The following is a 24,952-nucleotide window of genomic DNA, read 5'->3' as shown; positions in this document are numbered from 1 at the left end:
GAGTAATTGGCTAGGCTAATTTCTGGAAAGTATTAGTTGGCAACTTGTCTTTAGGCCACTGCCGCTTTTATTGAAACGTTATGCGGAACAAAAAAGAGAGAGAAAAAAAAGAGTAAGAGAAGAAGAAGAAGGAAAAAAGAAGAGAGAGAGAGAGAAAAAAAAAAGGAAAGACGAGTTTTTTTTTTCTTCCTTTTTTGTGATTCTTAAAAAAAAAATGTATGTAGTTTGATTAGTTAGTCCCAAAATGGCAGACGAGCCGGACGTATCATTTCAGTCGTGTGTTAGTAGTATTGTTAGGAGTAGTAAACACTCATTATTCTCATCTTTACAAACTTTCCGTGCATTTAGCCTTTTAGTTATATTGTGTAGTTTTCATGGATCATCATGTTCTGCGGCGGTGGTGGCCTCAAAAGACTTTTCTTCCTCCTCGTCTTTTTATTTATCTTCTTCTTCGGAAGAGCTTCCTGGGTGGGAAGGTAAGCTAAGGAGTCAGATAAATGATGTACTGATAGTAGATAGATACAGCTGCAAGGCGTGTGTGTGTGTGTGTCTGTGAATACGCAAATTCATACGCAAAAAGCAAGATATCCCCTTTCTCCTTCGATTGCGTATTGTGTACTACATAGTGTCCTTCCCTTTTCATCCTTATCCCGCCTTAGGTTTAGGGAGTAGCGGGTTATGCAATGTTGTGCTACTAAATAGCCTTTTCCTTCACGTCATAACTAGCATCATAATTGAAGGAGACGCTATTTTGAGGGCTCAAACTTGATATTTGACGTAAAATTGACACATATCTATTAAATCTCGATGAAACTTCATCAAATGGCATATGAATAAATAAATGAAATGTTCCCAATCAAAAACTCTGATTTTTGAATATAATCTAAGGAACATGTACTAAAATTCCAATGGAATATCTAAATCCTTATAAAATTATAGTAAATTTTGGATCAATGAGGGACAAGAAAAGTAGGATAATTATACACGAATATCTATCTTATTCCTTCCATTGTAATAGTTAATTTGTATCTTCAACACGGGAATAAGAGGAAATATTTTAAATACATACTAGGTTCAGATATATAATCAAACAAGGCATTAGAGAGATATTTTTTAATAGGCAGTAAAGTTTAAGTCCTTCTATTTGTTTGTGACATTTTGACATCCAATAGTTCACTTCTTGTCTCTATATCAATGAAAAAACGGTCTTCACTTTTATAAAACTTGTTGTTTAGACCCCCAAAATGGTCAAAATAATTAATATGTGCTGTTTTAATTCCATTCCAAGTCAATCAACTCTGAGCCAGTGTTGTTCCATTGCAACTCTAATTCACAGAAATAAACACAAAACTTTAAAAAAAATATATGTTGACCGATCTAAATACATATTAAAGGACATAATATTATAATTGTTATGAGTGATATTCATCTAAATTGGGCTTTATTCATATATATCATAGATACCTATAGGCACTCAACTGTGTTTTTTCTAACTGTCTGCCTAATTCAGGCATTATAATTAACTTCTGTTTAATGGAGTATCATTTATTATACTCAAATAAAAATATAATAATGAATTATATACTAATTTATGTCCATAAAACTTATATATATGTACAAACAAAAGAAATTGTCACACAAATCTATTTTAAATATGTTCACTCTGTAAAATCAGACTCTATGTAGATTCAAATATAAGTGTTTAAATATTTTGAAAATCTATTATAAATGTGAAAATAGGAATATTTTTAAAGGTAAAAAAATATATAAAAGAAACATAAGGTCATTCATGCTTTCTGAGAATCATGGAATGTACGTATATGAGGTTGGCCTGAAAAGTTTCTGACCTCAAGGTGATGACGGAGTACTCGTAAATAAAAGCTAGTCATATTTATCTAGCACTCACTCAAGTTTCAGCCATTTTGGAGGTCCAGTTGTTCTGTAACAGTCGTTTGAGTGAGTTGATTTGAGGATCTTTGTGAAAATTGACAGAAATGAGTATCAAACTGTCATTTTTTATATCTTGAAAGTTTAACCTTTATAGCAGAAAAACAAAGGCTGATTGTGTTCAAACTCAATTCAACTCTGAGTAATTGAGAGAAAAATAAAAAGTATCTTGTGAAGAAGTTACAGAGATGAGAGTATCGCATAAAGAAGTGTGGTGAGTTGCAAGGAAGATTTCAGAAAAAAATGTCTTGTATTTTGTTAGGTCGGAAACTTTTCAGATCACCCTCGTATATGTAAGTATATACTTGTAAATGCCTTTAAACATTGATTCCTTTTTATTTAACATAACCTTCGTATTTTATTGCATAAAATAAGCATAATTGACGTTCTTTCATTCAATTAACATATGCTTAAATATTATTAATTCTATGGCCTAATTTTCTTATGAATTTATTTGAGCATTGTACACTAGAACGTACATGGAATAATAAAGGTGAACATACATATATTTTGATACACATCTCTTAAAGCTGTAAAAAAAAAATAGTAGTCTGTGACGTAGAAAAAGGCTGAAAAAGTATCATATTACTCATCATTGCAATGTACGAATTTGGTGATTTATATATATACATATATAAACTAATTACTTAATAATGATATTAATGTCTTAGGTTAATTCTTATATACTAGTTATAACTATTCATTTTCTAATAGTCATTTTTGTTACAGTTTTTATGTCGTATCATTCGCGCTCCGCGTGCCGGTTCCTTGATTTTATGACAATATCAGATATGTATGAAAAATATATATATTTTTGTTTAACTGTACCTATTCTGATACTTAAAATATGGGTCTCTTTTTTAATATGTAGAAAAATAATCCCAAAGGATTTTTGCAAATGTAATACATACATATATGTTATAGAAGTATAAACGAGTTTTCTTGTATCTACATAATATCTGTACTATAATTAAAGATACAACTCATTCGTTGTGAATAAAACGAAGACTCAATGGGTAGAAGGAGAGAGAGAGTGAACGAGGGAAAATACCTTACTAAATGCTATTGAGTTGTACCTAAAACCCCCAAATTTAGAGGCACGCAAGCCTTCCTTTTATCCCATATTATAGGAACATCAGTTGGCTTAAATATAAAAGAGAGGAACAAAAAGAAAAATGATAACAGGTTTACTGATTTGTATTTAGTTCAATATAGATCAAATTTGTACGAGGGTGGTCTGAAAAGTTGCCGACTCAATACAATAATTTTTTTAATTTTTTTTTTCAACATAGTCTCATTGTAACTCTACACAATTTTCCCAAGGATGATCCATCTCTGTTCACTGTTGTCTGTAATTATTCACAAGACACTTTGGGGGGAGGGAGTATGGTTTTTTTTTGGCTCAATTACCCTGAGTTGGATTGACTTAGATGCGTCAAATTCGAACACAACAAGCCTTTATTTAATGACAGTTCGATTCTCGTTTTTTTCCATTTTCACAAAAGCAGTCTCATCGACTCACTCAAACGACTTTTACATTACAACTGCGCTTCCATAATGGTTGAAACTTTGGTGAGTAACTGTTAACAGATGCTGGATAGATGTGACTAACTTTTATTTACAAGTGCTGCCATCTTCACGCTGAAGTCAGAAACTTTTCAGACCACCCTCGTATATAATATACAAGCAAGAAAACTATTTTTGTTAGCTTCACATTCCCTAGTTCCGTAACCAGCCCAATATCTAAGACGAAGCTAGCGCCGTGACTATTCTGGGTTATCTAGCTAGTGATTATATTTGTATTGATTCATATTGACCTTTTAAATAAAAGACCAAAATTGGATATAAGATATTATTTATTCATATAAAAGACACACTTTTTTAATTTTTTTATTAATTGAAAAGAATTGACTTAAACTTCAAATAAGAATGCAATAATATGCATGAAAAAATTTGTCTAGATGAGAAACCCTTCTTTTTTTTTTTTTGTCAAAAATTGTCAAATCGAAATTTGTGAAGAACATATTGCCATTATAAAGAGAAACAAAAACCTACTAAGATTTTTTTGTTCTTGCAAAACAAAAAAAATTACGGAGAATAAAGTCGTCGAAAAAATAATCCTCGATAAGGGGTTCATTTATGCAAATATTATGTAATAAAGTTTTTCTGAAAATTTTAATGCTAAGGTGTTAAATTTTATGTCTAAAATGTAGTGTTTTGTTCCAATTCTTTATAAAAATTGAAAAAATTATTCAGAAAATGACAGAAATTTCAGTTAAAAAAAATTTTTATAACTCATATTTATATGAAAACAAATTTCTGCAAACTCTATTTCTCTAGAAATCCATTTTTTTTTTTGCACCTGAAAAAAAAAAAAAAAAATTCAATTTTCACCGATTTCTTATTTTGTCCATAACATTTTTAATTTTGAATAAATTTAGAAAACATCTTTATTCATAAAGTTTTTTTTGTACTTTGAGACACCAGTCACTTTTTTATTTATAACTCAACCCCTATCTAGTCTCCTTGAGCTCCAAAAATAATTTTTGTGTTTTGGGTATAAAATAATGTCCCCCCCGAAAATCAGCACCCCGTCTTAGCCTAACAAGTTCGAAATAGGCTACCATGCAAATTTTCTGCATCCTAGGGCCAACGGTGTGGGTACCATTAAAAGACACATGTACACATTGAATTTTATGTATACGAATTTAAGATTACACCTCTCGTTAGTGTTGTGGCATTCCTTATTTTTTGGGTCTAGTCCAGTCTATTAGTCCTCGGGATCGTTCCTTAAGACTGTCGGCCCTTCTTACTGTCAGTGACAGAACTTATTAAGAAAAGTACAAATAAAGTTGAGTGACATTATCAAGGACTGAAATTTCTAAGTTTTTAGGACTGATATGTAAGACTGAACTGGACTGGCCCGATACAGAACTGGATGGGACTTCAGTCTTCAGTCCTAAATAAGGACTGACACAACCCTACCTCTCAACACATTTGAAAATAAACGATTGTTAAGTACAATAATTTAGAATATTTGACAGTTTTAATAGAATGAAATTTAAATTATACTTATATATCATTCGGGCAGAGCACATGGATCATTTTATGCCTATATACCCCCCTAATAGTTACGATACTGCTCTCGTACGCCTACTGTACTCTTTAATTTAGTAATTAGTATCTACATAACATAAGAAGTGACCCCTGTATGTATCTTTTTAATGTACTTGGCGTTCATTGATAATAAAACAATGGTAAATACCTAAGTGAAAATATTATGTGAATATTAATCAGACAGCTGATGAAAATTATTATAATATATATGATATTGTTCGCAGTTAATTGTTAAACTATTGGCCAAAGTTTTTTATCGCCTTTGTTACCCATATTCATCGTATATTCAATTTGAAAATATTTAATATATAATTCTAAAAAGTTATTCAAAATTGCTGACAATTTTCTGAAGGACTTTTTCAGAAAATATATTTTAAGTACTTCCATCTTGCGTTAAGATAACTAAAACCTTTGTGCTATCAACTGTTGTGCATTCAACGTATAACTAACTCTTTTTTTAATATGATGCGTTGAGCTTTAGCTACTAACGCTCGTAGCTACATTGTTATTTTTTAGTTCAAGTATTTATGGAGTTCTAAAATATTAGGTCTACATTCAATAATAAAACCTCGGTGGACAAACTTTGCTTTAGTATTATAAATAAGCTGAAGTTTTGTACAAACCTTTGATACATAATGCCTCATTAACGGAATAATCTTACTTTGTCGGCTTAAGATGACTTTTCCCTTTTGGTTATTGTGAATTGATTATGTTTTTAACTCATTTGTTTTGCATCTTCTTCTTCCAAGAAAGTAGTTAAATAAATACTACCTACTATTTATAGAGAAAGATGAATGAACTCTTGTGTGGTAACGAACGAACAATGAGTAGGGTCGCACTCAATTGTGTTACGTTTAGTGATGATGGATGATGACTTTTACATTGTTCAGTCTAAAAATAATATCAATTTGATTTTAAATCTTTTTCATTGTTTTATTTTATTTTTATGATTTCATAAGTTAATATTAAAAAGACTATGATATATGTTTACAAAAACGACTTCATGACCTACTAACTTATTTTGCATAATTTAGTAAGGCTGCATTAATATTGCTATTCTACAAAGTTTTTAATTTTTCTATATATATATGATTGTTATTACAACTATTTAAACAAGTGAAGACAAATGCAGGGTTATTAACCCCTGTTTATTGAATAATAAGCATTGTTATAAGCCCTTCAAACAATTACTGAACTAATATTTGTATCACAGAAATAACACCACTTGATTATTTACAAGAGCTGTTTGCCACTTACACAATCTTTTTGACGGGCTCGATACTATTGGTTTAAACTATTTCGACTTATATGCATTTTGCCTGAAGGATATTTCGTCTTGATATAATATATCAATAAATGATAGAATGTGAAATGTTTATTACTATCAAACACATTAAATGGTGGTTTTCTATTGGGGTCTTGCCTCATATTGTGCTTGTTTGTCAATCCATGAGTATTTTACAATGTGAATAATCCATCATGTCTAATAATAATGGATAACGGAGAAGTGATTAGCACTTCTTCCGTTCGAATCGTTTCGTGTTTGTTTCTTTTTCTTATTATACTAATTTTATTACCAATTGTGTCCCTGCTTTGAACTTATTACATAAACTGTTATTTACGTAGAGCGTAGTCACTAACCATGCTAGTTCATTAAGTTTTAGTCTTGTCAATAGTCAAAATCATCAGTGACAAGTGTAACATTGCAATAAGAGGTTGTATTTCAGCTATTGTTTTTCAGTTACAAGTTCTTCAATTATGTTTATAAATTTATGAATGAACTAACAACATATATAAGTAATAACTTTAGATTTCTATTGCATGGGGTACTTGAGATTTTGAAAGAATATTTTAGTATTGTTAAATAACTCAGGATGTGGGCTGGAGGGGCTGCAGACCCTTCAATTACATAATTTTTGGTTGTTTTACTACAAAATTTAATGTTTGATTTTTTTTAAATTTAGTATTTGAATTTTTTTCCCAAAAGTTTTATTATTAATTCGTGTACAGTTGTGGTTTTGAATTAAAAAAAAAAAAAAAACTTAATTTTTATATTTTGAAATCTCTTTCAAAAGAATTAATTTTTGAAATTTTTTTCCAAAAAAAATAATTTTTGGATTATTTTCGAAAAAAAATTCCAAACCTTGAATATGTTGAGTTAAAACTTTGTACGTCTCGTCAACCCTTATTTAATTAGTCATAAGTAATAACAATCATTTCATAATTATCGCACGTTTACTGTATATTTGTAGTGTTTATAGATTATTAGAAATACAAGGTTAAACCATAACGCGTGTACGACTGATGTTTGACTTCCACCACGCTTTTTAATAGTGACGCCTTTGAATATAGTTGGTTGCGTGTTTGTTGAAAATATGTCTGTCTTGCACAGAGTCGTTACGATACATCAAATTGAAAATTCTAGCTAGCCCTATTGCATGATGGGCTAACCTTGTATTTCTATTAACCTTGAAGTGTGTTTAATTTTTGTAAAAAGGGAATGTGTAAAACTATTGATTTGTGCATTGATAACGACTCTAAGCCTAATTATAAAGGCAAAAAAGTGCCCTTAAAACACATTTTAATAATTCATATTTATTATCTATAGATACGTTGTTTGACAACATTGATTACATATGTATAATATGTGTTTTATTTTTCTGTTATATAGGGACATAAAAAGTTAATCCTGTTATTAGGAGTAGTAACAATTTACTTTTTTCAAGGCCTTTTAGGAATGTATTTTTATGTATTTATTGATCAATCACACCTTTGTTTTTACCTATATATTCTATAAAGAGCTTTCTAATACAGACTGTGAGAAACAAGCCTTTTGTTGTTATTTATGCCTTTATGTACCCAGGTAGAATTATTCATGCTTTTTTTTTTTTTTTGACATGGCAAGGCAGTTAGTTGATCATGCTTAGTTAAAACCATGGTCAATTTAAAGAAACTTTTCTTTGCTAAACCATTCCTCATACTAACTTATCATTTATTCTTCAGTGTGGGGATGTCGTATTGATATTATGTCATATGTAGAGATGGGATTTTTGTAAGAGTGCGAAGAGAAGGCGGGAGTGAGACATGTGTTATTATTGAATTAAGACCATTGTTAATATCGTTTGGGTGACAGAATGTGTTATTGCTATACATTTAAAATAACATTAGTTTAGGGAGTATATTATAATTATATTATGTATTGTTAAATAAATTTATAACAAAGATGGGGGATAATGCTTACTTTAGTGGAAGAAGTTAACACATCTACTAACATAAAAGAAAGTCTACATGCAAAAACAATTTTTCTTACTCTAATTTCTAAACTACTATTTCCTATACTGAACTGAACTCGTTAGGTGTATGTGGTATAACGCATGAGTTGACCATAACGCCTGTAAGATTTCATTCGTTTTTAAATAACAGCTTTTCATATTTTATACAACTTTTAACATATATTATATACTAGTGCAGGTGGTTCCCAAAGTGGGTGTAGTGGGGCACAACAAAGGGGTCGCGGTATGATTTCCAAGAAAGAAGAATATAATTTATATCGTCATTACTTTGAATGTTATCAAAACTTAGATCTCCTCTGGGCCATTTCAAAATTTATTTCCTAGAAGATATTGCTCCTCTATAACATACGCCCATTTTACAGCCACAGCTGTCGTCTGATATGGAAGATGCGCTTATCGAATTTCATGAGAGCTAAGACTAAAAACAGATTTTTATTCCAAAATACAACAGATTCAAAATTTCTTCTATGATGAATGATCATGCTTAATTGAAATCATGATCAATTTTAGGACACTCTACTTTGCTAAACAATTCCTCATACTTACTTCTGATTTGTTCTTCAGTCTTTGTGTGTGTTGGAGGGGGGTATGTTGTATTGATATTATGTCTTATTTAGAGTTCATTTACAATGGCATCAGTTCAGATATTTAAAAATATAAAATAAGGTTAGGGGAAAAAGTAATTTCGTACTTCCCGCCCTCCTTTACTAAGTATATCTTGCTTATTATTGGTCACATCGGATCATACGATATGTTGTTGTGTAGATGTGAGTTTACATATACTACAAGCACTTTGGGAGAGTATTTCACTTTGTCGGTTCAGTCGTCAATTTTCGTGCGTCTGGTACGGTGATAACAAAGGAATACACTCGCTATACATATGTCACATTTTTACTCACTCAAAGGGAAAAATCCGTCGAAAACGACCGAGAAAATTTGAGATGTATATGGGGTCGAGACTCTTTCAGTTCCTGTTGCACCACAGTTGTTGTGAATTTTTAAATATTTTTTAATGAATCTTCATAACAGTTCTCCCCTCTACTGTGGACAACTTGAGCGTTTGAAGTTGGCAATCGAAAAAATTTGGTCTCAATGGGCATTATATAGTTAGATTCTCGTTGGCCATAACTTATCAAACAGAACGGGACATACTTGTCTTAAATTGGATGATGATAACACTTCTTATAAAGCACTCTAATAAAGTGAAAAATACGAAATTACTTTTTCCCCATCCTATTATTATTTATTTTATTATTCATTTGAAAAAAAATTACACCAAAGATAGGGGATAAATGTTTTTTCTCTTTTAGATGGAGATGTTATCTCACACAGGACTTATTAAATTATGAACAAAAAAGAAGAAAGATATATCCCAACTTTAGTACATTGTACAAGTTACAACTTCAAAATGAGATGAATAATTTTAATTTGTAGTTGTGATGAAGATAGAGTTGAAAGTCTTAAGAATTTTCGGTATGTAAAACAAAGAGAAACCGGAAATGAACATTTTCTGGTTCTCCTGATAATTTGAAGAAAAAATTTGGTGGGAGAGGAGCTTAGCTATCTAGACGCTTCATTACATCAGCTACAAGTAGCTATGACGGGGAAGAGGGAGAAATCCTAACGCAGTGTTCTGAACGTTGATTAGTCGAATTATAACACTGGCCAACACAATTTTTCTTGCATGGATTTTTTAATGTGAATCTAACTGCATTATTTTGGCTGCTGATTTCAAATCTGTATTTAGTTTTTGCCTGTCACATCAAGTTTTTTAACAACAGAAAATACTACATCACATACCAAAAAATTGCTTATGTAAATTAAAAACTCGAATCAAGTCATTCAATTCAGGTTGACCAAACAATGTACCCAATGCTGTGTATTTTGCATCTGCATATTCTTCAAATCATCATCGACTGAAATATGTGTTTCCTTATCAACATCTGCTAACTTGTGTAAAGTAGGTCCAGGTATTTCGTCTGAATGAGAAACTGGGCGCTTTGCAGAGGTGATTCTAGGGTATGTCATGTATCGCTGGTTCTTTTTATTAAATCATTTAACATTTACAAGGCAGAAGTAGAAAACATCTAGGTGGGGGGTGTTGGTTCTTTTCAAATCATCCGCACACCAAATTTGACCTTCGCATTTTCTCTTTGAGACCATGCTCTCAGAGTTTCGAGACAAGTCGTGCATACTATGTGAGGTGCCCATTTTTTGTCTTGGTCTCCAAGAGGTATTTTAATGAAGGAAGTCATATTCCGTCTTTGAGGCAATAAAAGTGAAGCATCCACTGATATAACAGAATATATCTGGCTCGCTACAGCACTTTCTTATCCGTGAGGATGTGACAAGGCTAGCTTATACACTTACACAGATGTGTTCGAATTTCGTAAACAGCTATGATGGTCATATAAAAAATGATTATTAATCCTCAACGTTTACTAAATCCAAATGAGAGTAATGCAAGAAAGCCCATCAAATGAGAGCTACACTAGTATCGATTGGATTAGATAAAGGATGTATTGATTGCTAAAGGAAAAGCTGGTACGAACCGAGTTATATATTAAAGCACTCGAGGTGCTTGAGTCTAAGAGGGAGAAAGACATATATACAGAACAGGAACACGTGGTATCATTATACCCTTTTAATGTAAACATCCACGAATATTAAGTATCATATAGCACAAAAGCTTGATGTGATGGGGGAAATCTAAGCATATATTCGGAATCAACAGTTAAAATTCTATAAGAATCCGTTGTCAAAGTTCATACAAGAAGGAAAAAAAATTAAATTTTGTCAACCAGTGATTATTAGCTCCTTTTAAACTGTGAACAATTCCCAATAATTATTGAACAATAGTTACATAGTTGGGAAGAATTGGCCAACTACCCACTTTCCATATTCCCTTTTGATGGAGCAGAGTTCGGATAGCACTTATCTAGCCAAACTTTTGCCTTTACGGTATTTTTTACCATCAAGAAGCAGTGGTTGCACAAGAATATCATTGCCTAAGGGTTTGACTCTAATATTGAAGTATATTGTATTTAATATTTAAAAAAAATTAAAACTAATGGTTTTATAACATAATAAGTTAAAATATAGTTGCACCAAGGTACAAAAAAAAAAAACACATTGATATACCAGCACACGAAATTGGTTTGAATCCATTTTCTTTACAAACACCAGAAGTAGCGTCACTTCAATCACTGTAACTTATAACAAAATTGTACACTGTTCACATAAAAATTGTATATGTTTCGTTTGAAGACTGGTTCTATGTAAAAAAATATATACTTTGCAATAGTGGCGCCATCTGTCAGAAAGTCTCGGAACTTTATGAACGATGTAATATAACGATAATACAATTGTTGAATACTTCATGGATTGTCGATACTAGTGTTGAATATATAAAAATTTTTCTCCGTTTGGTCTTCAGTGATCTTTATTGTACCGAAATTCCAATCCAGGCCATGGCATGAAGCGTGAACTGAAATTATATTTTGGAAAAGAGTTCATACATAACACACTTTGTCCTTAGTCAGTTTATGAAAAGCTTTTTTATGAGATCGTAAAATCGGTATTTTTTATGTTTAGATCGAATTTTAGACCAGTCCAAACCAAAATGGGACCCAATTTGTAATCTATTAATTTTTTTATAATTTTATTAAAGTAGAATTAATAGATCAAAAGGAAATGATAGTCTAACTAAATAGTTTGTAATTAAAACCTCTGATGTTCTAACTAAATAAAGAGTACTGAGACGTAAAAGTTGTAACTTGTATAATGTAATTCTTCATTAAAAAGAGTATGCACGCTATTATTTCGAATGACTCTAATGTTGTTTATTAAAAGAATAGATCAAAATTTATGATATTTGAGTATTTTTGTTAGTTAATGAGTCTATTGCAATTCATTAACATTCTATTTGTAAAGGTAGTTCAAATAACAGTGATTCACATTTTTTAGATAGAACTAATTATCTCAATTCGAAAGGATAGAGCAATGATTTATATCACAGATATTTTGTGACCATATTTGACGCAATGTTATACCTATTCAATATGTACTAGGCATGTGCACGACCTCTTTACACTCTTTAAAGAATGAATTTGAATAGATTATCTCTTCGAAAAAAAAAAAAAACTTTTTTATTGTTTATTTGAATGACAAATTAACGAAATTTCTTTTTAATAGGGGGGAAAATTGATAAAAGTTATTCTCAACTCTGACACAAATGGTTGATGCATTAACTTTATGTGTTGTTTTTAGGGCGGAAAACAAGACTATTTCATGCCAATACTAGTGTTGGATTTCGGTCTAAGACTGGTATCATTTTAACCAGGGGTGTTGCTAACTTTCATCATTTGGGAAGCCTTAGTCCCAATAATTATACACACCGCTATTTAATCTGTAGAAAAACGTGTTTTTTTTTCATTTATTTAAAATCAAAAGAGTTATGGGTAAAATAAGAAATCGGTGAAAATTGGCGTTTCGTTTTTTTTTCTTCTTTAGGTGCTAAAAAATGGATTTCTAATGGAATATTGGATTTGTAGACAAACTAAAGTTTAAAGAAATTTGTCTAGGAATTCGTTTGAATATAAATATTAAATATAAAAAAAAGTTTTAACGGAAATATCTGTCACTATCTAAATTAATTTTTCTTCTTTTTTTCCTCATTTTTTCATCAAACATCAATTTTTAAGAAGAAATGCCACAAAACGATGCATTTGGACATAAAATTTTATACTCTAACTGTACAATAGAGTATTTTTAATTTTATTATATAATTTGCAACAGCATTATTCTCCATAACTTTTTTTGTTTTTCAAGTACAAAAAAAATATTGATTCGTTATTATTTTTCTTTACAAGTACAATAAATGCTATTTTATACTTTCCTCGCAAGGTTAGAGTAAAAAAATTGTTTACAATTTTTTTTTTGTGGACTTCGTTTAGACAATTATTTGACAAAAATAAAAGATAAATATGTTTTGCCATATTAATTGAATGTTTATCATTGTCAACGTGATTTAACGCTCCCTCCTTGGCTTGAACAACGCCGGGTAATCCTTTGCTAGTAACTGATATAAATAGGTTTATTTTATATTTATACATTTATTTATTTCGACTAGCGGCGATAAACAAAACTTATTTTTATCAAATATAAAAATTATTGTTCTTAATAATAGTGATGCATTTGTAATGCAAATATTAAAATATAAAAGGCAAAAACATAAAAAAACGTGACAATGCAGAGTAAAAAATAAAATAAGTGTAACACGGATGATTTACAGTATGTTAGATGAGGATACTGCAATAATAACTTTTTTAATATAAATTACTAAAATGTAAGTATTCTGTAGCACATTACAAAGCTCAAATACCATCAGTTATATTACTCATTAATACATAATAACCATGTAACTTTAATTGATCAAAATCATATGATAGTATAATGTATGTTTGGTAATTGGAATGATCAATTTTGTTATTAAATAGTGGATTTTAAGACAAAGAAATTGTAATTTGTTCTATCTGATTATACAAGTTACAACTTGTACTGAACATATATGTATATAGGATAAACGTTTTGGGGTAAAGGAACTAGCGATGCAACTGATTTTTAATAATTCGTTCTGGACTGGTTTCGTAGTAAAATCCAGTCTTGCTCCGGTGCCAAGATTTTTATATATTTTAGAATATGGCATTTCGGTCGACGATTTGAATTTCAGTCTACGGTCTGGACCGATATTTAGGTCCAATTGGTGTATAAATAAATATTTAAAATCGAACTGGAGAGATTGGTCTCGGACCAAATCTCAGCTTTAGTGTATACATACATTACGGAATAAACTCGGTAAAATAAAAAAAAAAAAATCAAAAATCGGTTGTCAGCTGCTGATTCCCCCGTGTGACTTGATACGTAATGGCTATTTCATAATTAATTCTTTTTGAAAAATAAATTAACTAATAAGTTATTTACTATACTTATGCTCCGTTTCCGAGAGGACAAGATTACTATTCCTTGTTGATCCCTCATCGTATTGGCCATTTAAAATTTATATGAAGAAATTTTGGGCTATTTTATAGAAATACAAATGTATGGCTACGCTTTTGATAAAATATTACTAAGCAATAGTTCAACGTCGAATAAAATACTGTGTAGGATTGTAATATTATGAAATATATAAATTTAATTCATATTAAAAATTGTGGATAAATTATATTACAATGGTAGTCCATACAAGGTTTCTAGTATTATATAGATCGTCTGGGGATCTAATGCTAGACGCCTGTAAGCGAAGGCTCAAGTGCGCCCACTATAAGTGGGGTAGAGGAACTGAAAAATTACTACAACGACATTTAATAAGTTCAAAAGTCCATACGTCATATCTTTATAGAAATATATTTAAATATTTGAAAAATACCTATACCTTAAAAAAAGTCCTGATAGACTTGACATTGGAATGAAAGAATTTCATAAAAACTGTGACTTATGAATTTAACAGGCCTGATTTTTGTTTATAGGTATATATATATATACGACAAATGGCCCTTTGAACTTATTTTATGTAACTCAAAGTAGTAATTTATCGTTTCCTCTACCCCATTTGTAGAAGGCGCACTTGAGCCTTCACTTACAGTTTTCAAGTATTATATGGCCTGGGAGTACTTAAAAAATATGGCAGTTGGTATGATTGACTTATTTGGCTAACTACCAGATGATTTGGGGCTTTTATTTTTAGATTAAAGGTTACGTGTTACAATAAAGATAAAGACGTGATACATATTAATAATTAGTTATCTAACTATATATATGTTGGTTAAATTATTGCATTCCATATTATTTGTTACATATTTGATAGTCATTAATTAGTATAAAAGAAAACTGGAAGTGGGTTGATAAAGATATAATATTTCATTTTATATGAGGGAAGGGGGCGATTAATGAGTTTGTTCGGACATCATTTTTTGTGGTGACCTATGTTTTAACGATGTATGCATGCATGTATTAGGTTCTATTGCCTTTGGAGCACACATTGACTATTAATTATTATTATGATAAGAAAGCATGTTTTAATAGAATGAAAAAAGTACGTTTGGCCTTGATAAAATCTCAATGTACTTACATACTACATAGACAGTCAAAAATTGAAGTCAAGGTTGTTGTTTTTTTAGTAAATGTAACTAATAACTATACATAGATATAAATATTATAGAGTGTTTATACCTGGATATTGCTATTAATTTCAACATTAATGTTGTTTTTCAAAAAAAACAACAAGCATATTGTATCATTCAATGTTATGGGTGTTCTAATTTCGGTGTGCACGTCCTTTTATCCTTTTTATAAACAGATCCTTGAATGTATGTAGGTACTTATTTTTAAATATGTTGATGTTTTTCTAAATTATCTCTTTAATAACTAATCAACTTTTTTCTATTTTACAGATGGCACTAGACAATTATTTCGTCGTGAGTCTGGAATAGACTCATCAGAGCCCAAACTCATTGCGCTTAAACTCAAAAATGTCAACAAGGATGCTAGCTATGATGATAATGGAGGGGTTATTGTTTTAGAGGGAACACCTTTCACTATCATATTCTACGGGTATGGGATCAGCAATAATTCGGAAGTTAAATTAACGACCTTTGAAGGGTCCTACGGAGACTCTTGCATTTCTCATGATAAAACATTTCAAACACGTTCCTTTCCTCTACTGCTAATTGATGAGAGCTCAGCCTCTATAGAACTCCCTGAAGGCCTCGATAATCCTCCTGACTCCAAGAAATTTTATGTTTGCTTAAAAGCCTCAGAAGACGATGTTTTTGTTCATCAGGGTTCTGGATCCGATAGTTTACTTCATATTGGAGTGTATTCTCTACTATTACCCATTTGGATTATGGTTCTAATTTTGATTTGTCTTTTAAGTCTCTCTGGTTTATTTTCTGGATTGAATCTTGGTCTCATGGCATTGGATCAAACAGAATTGAAGATTGTTCAAAACACGGGATCCGATGAAGAAAAAGACTATGCCAACAAGATTGCTCCCGTTCGAGCTCATGGAAATTTTCTTCTTTGCTCACTTCTTCTGGGTAACGTCCTCGTGAATAATTCTCTTACTATTTTACTGGATACACTAACCTCTGGTATTGTGGCAGTACTTGGGGCTACCATGGGAATCGTAATATTTGGAGAAATTATACCTCAAGCTCTTTGTTCACGACATGGTCTAGCAGTTGGAGCTCACACTATATGGCTCACTAAGTTTTTCATGGTCCTCACCTTCCCTCTCTCCTATCCCATTTCCAAAATTCTTGATAAGATCTTAGGCACGGAAATTGGAACTGTTTACAACAAAGAAAGACTTATGGAACTCCTTCGAGTCACAAATGAATACAACGACTTGGAAAACGACGAGGTCAACATTGTGACTGGAGCTCTTGTCTATAAACGTAAGACTGTACGTGATGTCATGACAAAGCTTGAAGATTGCTACTTTCTTCCCCTAAACACAGTCGTCAACTTTGAGACACTTTCTGAGATTAGACAACAGGGCTACTCTCGTATTCCAGTGTATGACGGAGATAGGACTAACATTGTTAATATTCTTTTCGCCAAGGATCTCATGTTTGTTGATCCAGATGATAATATGCCTCTGAGTGCTATTTGTTCCTACTACAATTACGATGTTAATTTTGTGTTCCATGACACTCCCCTCAACGTTATGTTCAATGAGTTCAAATCTGGAGATAAAGGACACATGGCTTTTGTGCAGGATATTAATACTGAGGGAGAAGGAGATCCATTCTATGAGACTTGCGGCCTTGTCACTCTGGAAGATATTATTGAAGAAATCATTCAACAAGAAATTGTTGATGAAACGGACATTGTCACAGATAATAAAACCAAAAAAAGACTAACACGTGGTAGTGTATGGAAAGCAAAAGAGGAAAATATATCCATGGCCATTGGCCAGCTGAAAGATGCTCAACAGATTCAAATTTCACCCCAATTAACTATGGCTGTATTCCAGTATTTGTCCACTTGTGTTGAGCCCTTTAAGCCAGTACTGATCTGTGAGCCTGTACTTAAAAAACTCCTTGTTTTGGATATATTTAAGGAAATTAAGGTAAAGCAATCTGATCAAAAGAGTGATACAGAAATTATTTCTCGTGGAAAGCCTATTGATTTCTTTATCCTCATCATTGAGGGCAGAGTTGAAGTGAACATTGGAAAAGAGGGTCTTATTTTTGAAGGAGGCCCATTTACCTACTTTGGCGTACAAACCCTTGTAAGTCAAACAGACGATGCGAGTACGATGCCCTCCTCCCCTAATTTAATCAAGGGTACACCTGGATCAAATTCTCAGAGTGAACTCGCGGCAACTCCCACCATGAGGTCTAGCCTCCGAAAAGCAAATAGCACACACAATAGTAGTATTGATTCTAAGCGTAATTCAGCGACCGATACTCACAATCATAGAACTCATTTTATACCTGATTATTCCGTCAAGCCTGTCACTGACATCCTTTTCCTCAAAATTAAAAGAACCGTGTATGCTGGTGCTGTTAAAGCCTCCAACTTGATGTCGCATCATCAAACTACATCTGGAGAATTTGCAGAAAAAGAATTGGATAGACTTTTAGAAAAAGTGTCTGAGGATGAAATTTCAGATTTGGCAAGGACTCCTGAGGTGTATTCACCCGACAAATCCTTTTCATCCTCATTTAGAAGAGATTCTATACGAAATAGCTTAAATACTGCACTAAAAAAGACATTCAGCATTGGAAATCAAAAGTTGGCCGAGTCGGCAAACCCAACACCTCCTCCTGTCATGAATAACTCCTCTGCTCCTTCCCTTCCAGATACTTCGAATTCTCCTCCCGGAGGAGAACCTAAATCCAATAGTGCCTATGTTGGTGAAGCAAAAGACGATTCTTCTTCGAGGGAGCAAAACACAGGTTCTCCAACTAAGACTGATGTCACAACCACTCTACTTTCACAAGAAAATACATCCTTGCAATAATAATAATTAATTATATATATATATATAATTAAGTTAATTACATAGCCTACACAATGAAATAATCATGCTCTATAATATAATAATTGTCATTATAGCAACATTTATATTATGTACATATTATATTTTTCCCCCAAACAATGTATTTTCAAAAGAAATCTGTGGAATTTAGAAAAATATAATCACTTTTTAAATATATAGCAAGGGTGTTTCCCAAAATTATCTGGAAATCCTTGTAAGTGTCGCCATGCTTCAAGTTTCTTTAGTCATTATTTAGAAGATGAGTATCATATTCATCAATTATATAGTAAAATACTTAGGGGAAGAGGACGAATTATATATATTTTTTTTCATTAAGATTTTTTGTTTCTTCCTTCCATTAATTATTCAATTTTATTCAAATTGTTTTAACGGAACAACAGCAACTATTTTAAAACTTGTACTCCTTGACATGTTTGTTACCTAATCATTTAATTATCTATATTACGTCATATTATATTATTATTATACATATTTTCAGTATTGTCGGATAAACATGAGTAATGAGTTGATTAATCTTGCATTAGATGAATTGATTTTTTTTCTTGTCTTATTTATGTAATGAATAAATTAAAACTATCTTATATAAGTGCTCATGCATTGGAATAGTGTGTATTTCAAAATTTATTTTGTTAAGTGACAGAGCCGTTCTTAACCATTGTGAGGCCCAAATCCCAATCTTGGTGTGGATAAGGATAGTAACAAGTGATAGAAATCGTGTGCATTTTGGCATGTAAAAAAAGAAACCGTAAATCAACATGGTAACCCTGACAATTTTACAAATGTTTTGGAAGAGAGCAGCCTAGCTCCAATCAGCCGTGACAAGGGGAGAAGGAAATAAACAAGGACATAGGCAAGAATTACTCTGATGTCGATCCTCATTTCTACTCCGAGCGTACTTGCATACACGAATGCTTAATCAGATTTTGAATGTAACAGGAAAGGAAGCTCACTAGAGTCAAGGTTAATAGAAATACAAGGTTATACCATAATGCATGTACTACATAAGTTTGACTTCCAACACGCTTTTAATATTCACGTCATAGTAGATGAGTGGTTGCGTGTTTTCTCAAAATCTGTTTTTCTTGCCCAGCAGGCGGTACGATACAATAAATTGAAAGTTCTAGTAATAGTGATGTCATAGACTATGAGTGGGCACGTGTTTTGTCAAAATCTGCCTATCACGCCCAGCAGTTGGAAGGAACATCAAATTGAAAATTATAGCAAGCCTGATTATATGTTGGTCCAACCTTTGTTACCCCGTTGGCCAATTAAATATTTTTAAAAAAATAAACCATTAAACATTTAGTTAAATATACAAAATTAAACAATTAAAATCATATAGATTTAAACAATAATGGCAATGATTAAGGAAAAGAAAATAGATTATTCAGGTAAACAATTCCCAAAAAAGAGAAAGATAAAAAATACACACGATTTACATCACTAATAATAACTTAGCCTATCCTCGATTCTTGTCGGAACAATACGTGTACGGAGCTCTTTCCTTACATAATTTGAATTATATTTTGATTTTCTGAAGAAGAGAAAATATGGGCCCTTTCTTGAAAGTGTGTGCTGTTTTCTTCAGTTACATTCAATTCATAGAAGAGAAAGCAACTCAATTAATAATGCCCTTGTTTCATCAACATTCATAATTTCCATACAAAGTTTTTCAATAGAGACACAATATAAATAAATTATATTAGAAGGTAAAACTATTCAACTTCTATTATTCGGATTTATTCAATTTTCTTTTATATGGTTGAGCTCAATTATCAACTTGCGCACATCATCGGATAAATAAAAAAATGGTAGAATTTTATAACATTTTTGGCATTTAATAACTTTTATATTGGACCTTGCTATACATCCTGATATGTAAAATACAAGTCTTTAACATCTTGACATCTTTTACAGTGTCGTTTATGTCAATAAACGGAAGCTCTGGATTCACTGTTTGTGCAAATTCATAAAGATTTTTTTAAAAGGCAATAAATAATGTAAATGACAGTATGACAAAAAAAAAAATCATCACAAAATAGGTGAAGGCTTTATTTATAATAACGGATACTTCAACTCCAAAAATAAAACAATGTACACATGTTCTAGATTAAGATTTAAGTCGTTGAAGAAAATAACTTACACATGCTACTATACAAATAGATTTATGATGTGTAACTCTGGGTAGTTAAATTAATATAATTAAGTAATAATCATATTTATACTAATTTAATTAATGAGTTTGTATGTAACTGATATTACAATTATAATATCTCGCATCTAATTTATTGGAATTGATCCTTTATAATTATTATTTGTCGACGAAAAATTATCCATAAAAACCATCCTCAGAAAGTTTGTAAACATATTATTATAAAGTACTAGCAAAAACACGCTACCTTAAAGATAGCCAATGAAAATTAAAAAGATTTTATTTATTTTAAAATTCTAATTTAAAAGGATTTACTATATCGCATACAACATTTTTGGCTGTTTTTTGTCGATTTGATGTAAATCAAGCCTGCACCCCCCTTTTGACACTCTTTAAAATCCAACATATAATTGACTATATGAAAATACTGATTTTGGTAAATATCAAGCAATTTTTTCAAATATTATACCCTGTGATATATTTAATGCCGCATTGCCATTGCTAACTTGCCATGTTTCGAATTAAACCAAAATGAAGATTGAAGATACATACTAAGATTAACTCGTCCATCCTCATCCGAATTACCTTTTTTAATTCGTATTTAATATACGTTCTAATGGAATCGTCATAGCTCATGGAGAGCATGATGGGAAGTTATTCTCGTGAACTTGATATGTGTACGTTCGCACCCCGGTAATTCCCAGAGAAATCCATATACTTTAAGTAAATGGATTTCACCAAAAGATTCCTCGGTTAGATGGAGTAATCATAATATGTATACTTAATCAGTGCAACTCCATCTAAACAATTAAAGGAACATTAATATATATATATATACGTTCTGTCTGTTAGTAGAATGATTCGTCTTTTTTTGATGCATTTTCAAATCGACAACCCATACCTTAAAAAATACACGGAAATCGATCTTGCCTTTTGAAAAAAATCAATTTATTATCAAAAAATTAACCTTGCTCTCCAAAGCTCAGAAATCTGGTCTGATCATAATTAAAAATGGTTTTACGTACGTAGCTCAAAATTCTGAACTACTGTTTTGTCTAAAGTTTGTATTTGTCTCCGTTTTTGAGATAAATGCGTTTTAATCATTGTTCTGCTTAGCGGGTCGTACGTCACACACACACACATAGTATTATTTTAATACTATTTTTTTCAAAAAAAAAAGGATTAATTTTGGATTTTTTTGATGTTCAAAAAAATTAATTTTTGGATTTTTTTTCAAAAATTCCAAAAAACAAAATATTGAAATAAAAAAATATATTTTGCATTAGGTGGATATACTTGTGATAGACAGTAAGGTTTAAGTACTTTTATTTTTTACTTCTATTATACATACAAAAGTTCACTATTTTCCTTAATATCTATGAATATATGGTTTTTATTTGAATAAAAATTGGTTGCCGATGCCTCCAAAATGACCTACATCAACAATGCTGAAGTCACATGAAAACATTACTTATACCGCCATTCACTTTTTTTTCCCTCGCCATCAAGGTTTTTATTTCAAGAATATTTGCATTCATATAAACGAAACATAATTTAACAATGTTTCATAACAAAAATTAAGGAAACTGCTCATTGAACTTTTTTTTAAAAAAAAGCAATCGAAACTTCAATATTACAACATGAATGACATAAAATAATACAGAATAGTAGTGAATATCCTCTGAAGGATAACATCATCCACTAATGTGCTTTTTATATTGACGAATAATTAACTGAAGAGTAGGTATTTTCAAGGAAAATGGAGCGTAGCTTGCAGCAGCGGCTATAAGTATAGATCTTATATCATTAAGATTAACAACCCTGTATACAATAATGTTCTGTACTATAAATGACTTATAATTACTAAGAGAAGCGTTCATTGCCTTTTGTTTTTGAGAAATTTCAGTTCTTCGAGAGGAAACGCAAAACATAATATATACTTTAATTGCCTCTTCTTTATAGTTCTCGATAAATATTTGATCAAGCAAGATAAACTGCATAATTATTGAAAGAACGGAACTGTCAACAAAAGCGTGGATACGATTATTGAAAATTCGTTCACAGTCTTTGCAAAGACTTGAAAACTTTAACAGCTTTGCATTTATCAAGAATTGAGCCATTTACTTTTGTTCAAGAAAGGATACTATTTTCCCAAATGTTTACTTTGTACGGGCTGCAGTTTCTCAAATTTTTGATAAACACCTCAGTTTTAATTCAATTTCTAAATTTTTTTGCCATAGCAAGATATTTTTTATATACATATACACAACCAAATCTGGACAAGAAAACAATTCATTTAAAAGCAACTTTTTACGCGATAAAACTTTTTTACTCCATAAATTATTTCGCTTAAAAGCAAAATGATACCAAAAAGTTCTGAATAAGTAGAACTATTAGACATAATTTTGATGTGGAAAATTCTTAAAAATTCACAGATGGGAAGATAAGAATAATTCTTGAATTCCATTGGGTTTTTTTTTTTTTTTGGCTTATTGCAATTTGTCTATTGTATTATTATGTTAAAAGAATAGTCGTTCAATATACTTGACTTAGACAATCCCTTCCTTGAAGAAATTGAATAAAAATAATCATTTTCATTTAGCAAAAAACAAAAACAAAAGAATAACTTACTTCATTTTTGAAATATCAGTGGTTTATGCAAGGCCGTGCTGAAGAGACTATAGACCACCCCCAAATTAAAGAATTATTGCTTTTTCCTACAATATTTTTTTGGTTAGTATGAAAAAATTTTACGTCAAAATGGGGGTAATAATTTTTTCTTGAAAGATTTATTTTCTTTTTAAAAAAAAGGAAGGTTTTTCATGCAAATTATGCAGCAGAGCAAGAAAATTAATATTTGAAATTAATTTTTTTGTGAATAACTGTGAATTTTTGAATTTTTTTCCAAAAAAATTTACTTTTGGTAAAAAGCTGTGAATTTTTGAAATTTTTTTCCAAAAAAAATAATTTTTGATGACCAGCTGAAGATTTTTGAATTTTTTTTTTCTGTGAATTTTTGAAAAAATTCACAGAAAAAAAAAAATGTAATATTTGAATTATTCTTTTTGAAATTTTTTTCCAAAAAAATTAATATTTGTAATTTAAAAAAATATATATATTAATTTTTTGTGAATAGCTATGGATTTTGGAAAAAAAAATTCTGAAGAATTTAATTCCAAAGAATATATATATATATATATCACAGAGCACATACATATAGAGGTCTAGTGAGACGATATTGTGACTTTTTGATAGTGGCTCCCTCGTGCGCCCAGTGTGTATAACTAATTACATGAACAATCACAATGATGATATAAAGTATTACTTAAAAGGATATTTATTGGAAATTTCTATGACATGATGTTAATATGTGACAACAGTTACGAATGCTTTATAATTTTTAGTTTCTTTTAGCTCTTTTTGATAGTGCTTTTTAGCTCGATATTTATCCATTTGACTTTATAGTGTAGCAAAGTACGGGCCATATTTAGAGCTAACTTTTCACGAACGTAGTCTTAGCAAAATGTTAGAGGCTATATAGATATAGTGATTTTTAGGAGGTTAAGAATCACCTGATAAGCGTCGGAAGAAGCAGAAATTACTCTCAAATAAAATTTTCTTAACATATTTTGTCATCTCAGGTCCTGGAAGGAAAAGTGTTGATGTCTGAATCGTATATTTTCACCCCCAAGAACATTTCACTGGTTTCAATCTCAGTTGTAAACACATTTAGCTATGTGACTAGGTAACTGCATGTCTCTCAAGAAGCAAAATGTAACTTGTTGAGATTTCTTAAACAATATCCAGAAAAATATTCTAATGCTTGATTCTCTGCAGCACATGAAGGTTGGGGTAAAAATCTACAAATTGGCGCCATGATATCTCATCTACACTTAAGTTGCATACTCGATCACTTTCGTCCAAAGTGTTACATATCAATGCCAATAGCCTAAGTAAATGGGACAGAACCCCTCATTCACGTGGAACTTTGGCATTCAGGCCTGTATTGATGAAACAGCAGGTAGTTTGAACTTTGCCGAAAGAAATCTGTAGTACGATGAACTTTTTAGAGCAAAAGTCTTGAATTTATTTGTATAGGAGTATTCAATATTTTTGACTGCATCACGGAGCTGAATAGATATAAGAAAATGTTGCAGTTTTGAAAGGTATGGCTGCATTGGAGAGATTATGTGTTTCACATTTGTTAGAGGTATGAGATTAGCCTTTTTTTCTGGCTGCAGTCACTCACTCTCTTAAAATCGGCTCGACGATAATTCTGAATCCATCTTTTGCAGATATTATCGTTAAGAAGAAATATAAAGAAATGCAAACGGTTGGCTTTCCAATTGTTGGAACAATTTATCGCTGCACAAT

General features: G+C 31.1%; 1 protein-coding gene across 1 annotated transcript; it reads left to right on the top strand.

Annotated features, from left to right (window-relative positions):
• Nucleotides 1-201: 201 nt before the first annotated feature.
• LOC121127485 (unextended protein) lies at nucleotides 202-19,029 on the top strand. Its single transcript, XM_040722868.2, has 2 exons — nucleotides 202-476; nucleotides 15,809-19,029. Exons 1-2 carry the CDS (start codon nucleotides 245-247, stop codon nucleotides 18,385-18,387), a joined length of 2,811 nt encoding a protein of 936 aa, XP_040578802.1. The 5' UTR covers nucleotides 202-244; the 3' UTR covers nucleotides 18,388-19,029.
• The last annotated feature ends 5,923 nt before the right edge of the window (nucleotides 19,030-24,952 follow it).

The sequence above is a fragment of the Lepeophtheirus salmonis genome, chromosome 13 (assembly GCF_016086655.4).
Source record: "Lepeophtheirus salmonis chromosome 13, UVic_Lsal_1.4, whole genome shotgun sequence".
In the NCBI taxonomy this organism is placed as follows: domain Eukaryota; kingdom Metazoa; phylum Arthropoda; class Copepoda; order Siphonostomatoida; family Caligidae; genus Lepeophtheirus; species Lepeophtheirus salmonis.
This window is presented reverse-complemented; position numbering and strand designations above follow the sequence as displayed.